Source organism: Aplysia californica, unplaced genomic scaffold (genome assembly GCF_000002075.1).
Source record: "Aplysia californica isolate F4 #8 unplaced genomic scaffold, AplCal3.0 scaffold00292, whole genome shotgun sequence".
In the NCBI taxonomy this organism is placed as follows: Eukaryota; Metazoa; Mollusca; class Gastropoda; order Aplysiida; family Aplysiidae; genus Aplysia; species Aplysia californica.
The window spans coordinates 824,654-830,653 of record NW_004797562.1 but is presented as its reverse complement, the minus strand read 5'-3'; the positions used below and the strand labels follow the sequence as shown (position 1 = coordinate 830,653).

Genomic DNA, 6,000 nt, shown 5'->3' with positions numbered 1-6,000 from the left:
TGACCAAAACAAACTTTAAAAATGATGTTAAAACACAAAAAAGTAAATTAATTTGGTCGTCTACAAAGATACTACGGCTATTGAACCTTTCGAATAGAGCCGAGCTATGCGGGTCGCCATTTTGTTTTGCCCGGAAGTTCTCGCGCTACTCCTCTCTCTTTCTTTCTCTCTCTCTCTGCCCACAGACAAAATTGCACGCTTTTAGGCTAATAGTAGTAATGGAATGTTTGTTCGCGGCAGATCACAGTGTAGAATTCTGTGGTTCATTGTGTTGAACGCAAAACTGGTTGATCTAGATCTAGGATATAACGGTGAACGCACACCGGGTGAGAATAGCCAAAAGACTCGCCGGCGCTATTCTCACCCGCAGTAAGAATGGAGGTGGCCTTTAGTGATAGTGATAGAGGCAGAGGCCTAATTAATAATAGCCTAATACGGGGCACTGGTCCTGTACAATTTTGGTCCCGTTTGAGAATACTCGTTTTGACCCCACCAACAATTACTTCTGGTTCTAAACGATTACTTTTTGAAGCGTGCTGATAGGCCGAGATTCTAGGCCTCTATCATACACTCTATGTCGAGTAGCCAATCCACCCTATATTTGCAAATCAAATTATAGTCAACTTCAGGGGGGCATGCGCCCCCCCCCCCCCCATTTTTTGTTAGATGGTCCCAGGAGGCGGGAGGACTTCCGTAATGAGCGACCACTATGATGAGACAGAGTAGAACAGAGAGGGGTTCTAGGGATAAGGGTAGGGTTTGTGGTAGGGTTAGGGTTTAGGAAGTGGCTATCCTCACCCCGGGTGAGAATAAAAATACGATCGACCTCTCCCCCCAGATGAAAATTGCCAGCGTTGGCTATTCTCACCTGGTGTGAATCAAGACCTGTTTTTGATCAGATAGACCAAAAGAAAAAAAATGACGTTATGATAGCATAAAAAGAAAGCTAATTTGATCGTGTCTACTAAGAGATGCTATGGCTATTTCACTTTTCTAATAGAGCCGAACTACGCAGGTCGCCATTTTGTTTTGCCCGGAAGTTCCTGCGCTACTCCTTCTCTCCCCCCCCCTCTCTCTCTCTCTCTCACTGCCCACAGACAAAATTGCACGCTTTCAACACTTGTAGAGCGATGGAACGTTTGTTCACACCGGGTGAGAATAGCCAAAAGGCCTGCCTGCGTAGGTTTGGGGTATGGTTAGGGTTTGGGGTAGGGTTAGGGTTAGGTCTCTAAATTGTGTTTGTTGAAGTGGTCGCTTGTTTTACGGAAGTCCTTCCGTGGTCCGTGAAACCCCCCTTGCCTTGTTATGTATACAAGTGAAATTTTACTGCTCATTTTGTAGGCTAGATCCCTACTGATAAAACAATGGTACCGAATACAAATTTATATTTAAATCAGTATCGATATCCAGTAGTCTTTGCTTTTGTATGATTTAGTGCAAGAGAACGTAACCGCAGTTGTACAGGAGTGCCTAATAAGAGGTGCCCATTGGGAGATCGGGTCTGTTTGGGCCGGTTTGCTAGGCAGATTGAGGGCGCAAAGACAAAGTGGCTATTGTCACTGTGGCATACAAAAGCCAATTGCGCCGGACTAGTCGACTCAAAATTTCAGGCGATAAGTAGAGAGATGGCCCCTGACCCGATCCCATCCCCAATGCTAAATGGGCACCCCGTATTAGGCTAGGCAGGCTAAACCCTATGTCTAGAGAGGCAGCTTAAAACATTAAATTCAAGATTAAACTAACTACTAGACTCTATATCTAGGTCTTGTGGTTCCAAATTATCATTTTTATGTTATCATTCGAATATCTATCTAGACCTTTCGCGGACTAAAAAAAGAGGTGAAGAGTTCCGTATTGTAGCGACCAAGTCATGTCCATGAAATGGACACTTGTAAGAGTAAGAGTATCAGTGGCAGTATGGTTGACGGTTTGGGTTAGGGTTGTGTCTTCTTTTTTTGTTAAGGGTGGTCACTTGTTTTTATGGAAGTCCTGCTTCCCCCCCAAAAAATATGCGAGCCTGCATCATGATCATTCATCATTTTTATGATCTTTGTGTTTTAAGTTTGCAGTGGCTACATTCAGGGCGCCGTGAACGTAGTCTGCAGGCTACATTCACGGTGTTGTGAACGTAATAGGCAGGCTCTGTTAACGGCGCCCTGAATGCAGTTTGCAGGCATTGTGGCACCGTTGAGGCAACGTTCATGATAGTCAGTGACGACAGTGACGTATATTTTAAATATTTTGGCCAGCTTCAAGTGTTTCATCCCATGAGATGAAGGAAAACGATCCAGTTATTCTCGATCGATGGATCGGCCATTCATCGTAAATTCCCTAGTAAACACTTAGCTCTGGCTCAGAGCTTGCCAGTGTAAGGGAAAACGACAAACTCTCAATTACGCAACTACGCATTAGGATATTATAATTATCTGACAGAAATGCATACACGCCTACCAAACTGTTTCAATTGCCTTGTCAGTTGAAAGCGTGCAGTTTTGTCTTCCCACAGTGTGTGTGTGTGTGTGTGTGTGTGTGTGTGTGTGTGTGTGTGTGTGTGTGTATGTGTGTGTGTGTGTTCGTGTGTGTGTGCGTGCGTGCGTGCGTGCGTGCGTGTGTGTGGAAAGAGGGAGAGAGAAGGGGAGGGAGAGACAGACAGACAGAGACAGAGGACTATAGAGAGAGAAGGGGGGAGGGAGGGGGAAGAAGAGAGGAGGAAAGAGAAAGGGGAGAAAGAGGAGTGTTTGTTATATAATATAAGAATAATTGATTCCAGTCATTTTCTCTCTGCGTCGGTTCCCAGGCTGACCCGGTGCAATACAGTCATATAAATTGTACACATTTTATAACTAGTCCCATCTTCCGAATCCCACCTTCTGTTTCCCATCTCTCACCTCTTGTTTCCCGTGTACCGTATTCCCATATCCCGACTTTAATTCTGTCAGGGCGCTTCGTTTTCCTTCATCTCATGTGATGGGACGCTTGAAGCTGGCCAAAATATTAAATACGTCACTGTCATCACTTACTGAAACCGGCTGACTTCAACTGACGGTGGATGCTCCTCCTAAGCGAAGCCTTAGTGCCGTGAATGTAGCCTCAACAGCGCCTGCAAACTGCATTTAGGGCGCCGTGAATGAAGCCACTTGGTTTTAAGTTTACTTTTTATTAATTGTATTTTGTGAAGAATCTAGATTCTTGATACTAGATCTATGAGGGGCATGCAAAAGTTTTTTGGAAGAGGCTAGCCGTCCTAAAATACGGCTAGACTGGCAGGCTAGCTGTACTTATATGATGGCTAGACTGACAAACGGCAAAAAATAGGCCTACTGAATTGTAAAAACATTTTTAGTTTGCAATACCTAAAGTGTTTTTGTATTTGTATTTGAGACTAGACCAAAGGGTGCCTTTCTGACAGTGCATGCGTATTTTAAACCTGAATAAGTACTAATGAAGACCTGTGTACTCAACAGGTTTAGAACTAATAGTGCCTAAAATAAGTACGGCTAGACTGACAGGCTAGCCGTACTTAATTATGATGGCTGAATTGTAAATAAAATTTTTGTTTGCAATACCTAAAGTGTATTTCAGACGAAACTAAAAGGTGCCTTACTGACATGCATATATGTATTTTAAACCTGAATACAATCAAACCTTTCTAAACGGAAACCTGTCTTAAACGGAATCTCCCTGCTCCCCCCTTGATATTTTCCTCTTTAATTACGTGTATAAAACGGAATCCTGTCCAACGCAGAAACAGAAAGAAAAATCCGCTCCCTTCTGAGGGTTTTACCTGTCTAAGATGGAAAATGCTTTGCTCGCTCAGCCCTGATTTGTAATGTCAAAACTCGCAAGTTGGATACCGCTGGCTCCAAACTTAACACCATGCTGCCGGGCGAGGAAAAGGAATATTGGTGCTATTTGGGGGTAGATGTTACCCCATCCATGTGAGCCATCATGAGTGATGAAGATGGTCAGGATGGTGTGGGTGTGAAATCTCTCGAATGCCAGTGAAAATGTTCGAGTGGCGCTCCAGCATGGAAACTCAATGGTTGTAGAGGCAAGAAGTGTGAAATTAATTTTACCAATGTCTACCACCCTGATCGTACAGCCAGCCGAGAAAAGAGTTCCTCAAATCGTTGTTACATGGCAGTGAGGGGTGACATTGGTTGACTGTGCTTATTACACCAATGGGTGGGACTAAGGGTGGAAGCAAAGGAAATGTTCAAACGTTTCTATTTTTAATAGGTCAAACAGTTGTCCTATAAAATGCAAGCACTGGTGGCAATTGGATAAAAGTAAGACTGACGTATGTCATTATCAGAGAGGATAACAAATGAGGAGAGAGGCGTGAAGTTTTGACCACTTGTGACTGCTGGCCGAATGTTCAAGCGACCTTTGATCCCACCGGCTGGGCCTTTGACCCCCCCCCCCCTTACATCCCCACCCCTAAATTCCCCTCCTGTCTAAGACGGAAAATGGCTAAGACGCAATTTTTTTCGGGCTCCCTTGCGATCCCGTCTTACATAGGTTTGACTGTAATTACTAGATCTAGATCTATGAGGCCTGTGTACTCAACAGGCTTCGGTCAATCGGGCCAAACCAAGATCTAAGTACGTAAGTATGGATAGCCACTTCAAAGTTTTTTTACCTGACCTTGAAGGAATAAGAGCCTTTGCCAAAAGGTGGGGGTGTTTGATTGAGGACTTTTTAAATCAACCACTACTCATGGAAAAATATGTTTTCTACTGATAACATATAATGCATACGGCAAGGAAATAAGTTGGTCTAGCTGCATGAGCAAGTAGATCAAGTAGATTGAAGTGTGCTCTCTTCATAAAAAGGTAATAGTACTAAAAATAGGGCATAGTCAAAAGTTCATTTAAGTTTCGTTCAACTAATCCAATGCTGAGCGTAGTTTCTTTGCTCAAACTTTCGACTGTCACCCGTCTATATATATAAGACAAGACACATTCCTTGATTTTCAACACATTCTCTTCTGTTGATGCTGTCACTGGACAACCATCACTGTTGTCATCTTCAATGTCCATGAATCTGCTTTGAGGTTTTTTTATACCAAAATTTTATCACAGCATAGGATGGGCTATCAGTTCCATATACGGCATGCATCCCTGTAAAAATATCCTGTAGTTGCTTGCATTGCAAGAAGAAAAACTTCATTACTGTTCTGTGCTCAATTCTCTCCATTTTTATGTTGAAACTGGAGAACAACATATACATTCACTTCTAGTGCGTTGGTGTTAAAACCAGTTATCAGAAATTCCCCATAATTTATCTGCATTCTAGGAAGATAGTTGTTGGCTTTTACCCCAAATTTCAGCTTTCCTCCTTTATTTCTTCACAGTCAGGTAAAAATACTTTTGGTATGCCCCTCATAGGCCTATCCTTCTTAGTCTGGGTTGGTCCTGACATTATCAGGCAGGATTCAAAGCCAGCCTCCTAACCTAAACTTAATTGATCTTAGATATTATGGGGGCGTAGAGTTGAGTTAGTAATGTTTCTACCTTAAAAAAAAAGAATGCAACTTTTGTTTCTTCAGGTGATTGTCACGGTAGAACCAGGACTGAAAGCTCAGAGCAATGGCAGTCCTCACCTTGCGGTGCTGCAAGGCAGTGTTCGTGCTTGTTTTCATGGTGCTAATTTTTTCACAACAATGTGAAGGTAAATTTTATGAAGCATTTTGTCTTTGCTTTTACTTTGAATTTATCATATTACTGCTCTTCTGTATACTTTTTTTCTTCTAGTCACTTCGGTCTCTTTTCACTGTTGCTAAAATAATATAATACCAGTAATAATAATAATAGTACATGTGTATGCACTTTTACTAAATGTGTCACGACGTGGTGGAATCAGGCGTTAGTCAATTTTTGGGCATGTGGAGTTGTATCATCTTGAAGCTTATTCATTTGTGTAACTTTTGATTGAAAAAATTACCTCCACCTATCTTGAATAGATATTGAGATATTTATGATTGAAGGAGGCGGGGGT

At 42.5% G+C, this 6,000-nt stretch overlaps 1 protein-coding gene across 2 annotated transcripts in view; it reads left to right on the top strand.

The window, feature by feature from the left end:
* LOC101853242 (neuronal acetylcholine receptor subunit alpha-10-like) overlaps positions 1-6,000 on the top strand; it is a 30,687-nt gene that overhangs the window by 4,015 nt on the left and 20,672 nt on the right. For both annotated transcript variants that reach the window (XM_013084418.2, NM_001280814.1), the window contains exon 2: positions 5,552-5,673. In XM_013084418.2, the coding sequence (XP_012939872.1) occupies positions 5,592-5,673 (82 nt within the window). In that variant the 5' untranslated portion in view covers positions 5,552-5,591. The remainder of the gene's footprint in view (positions 1-5,551; positions 5,674-6,000) is intronic.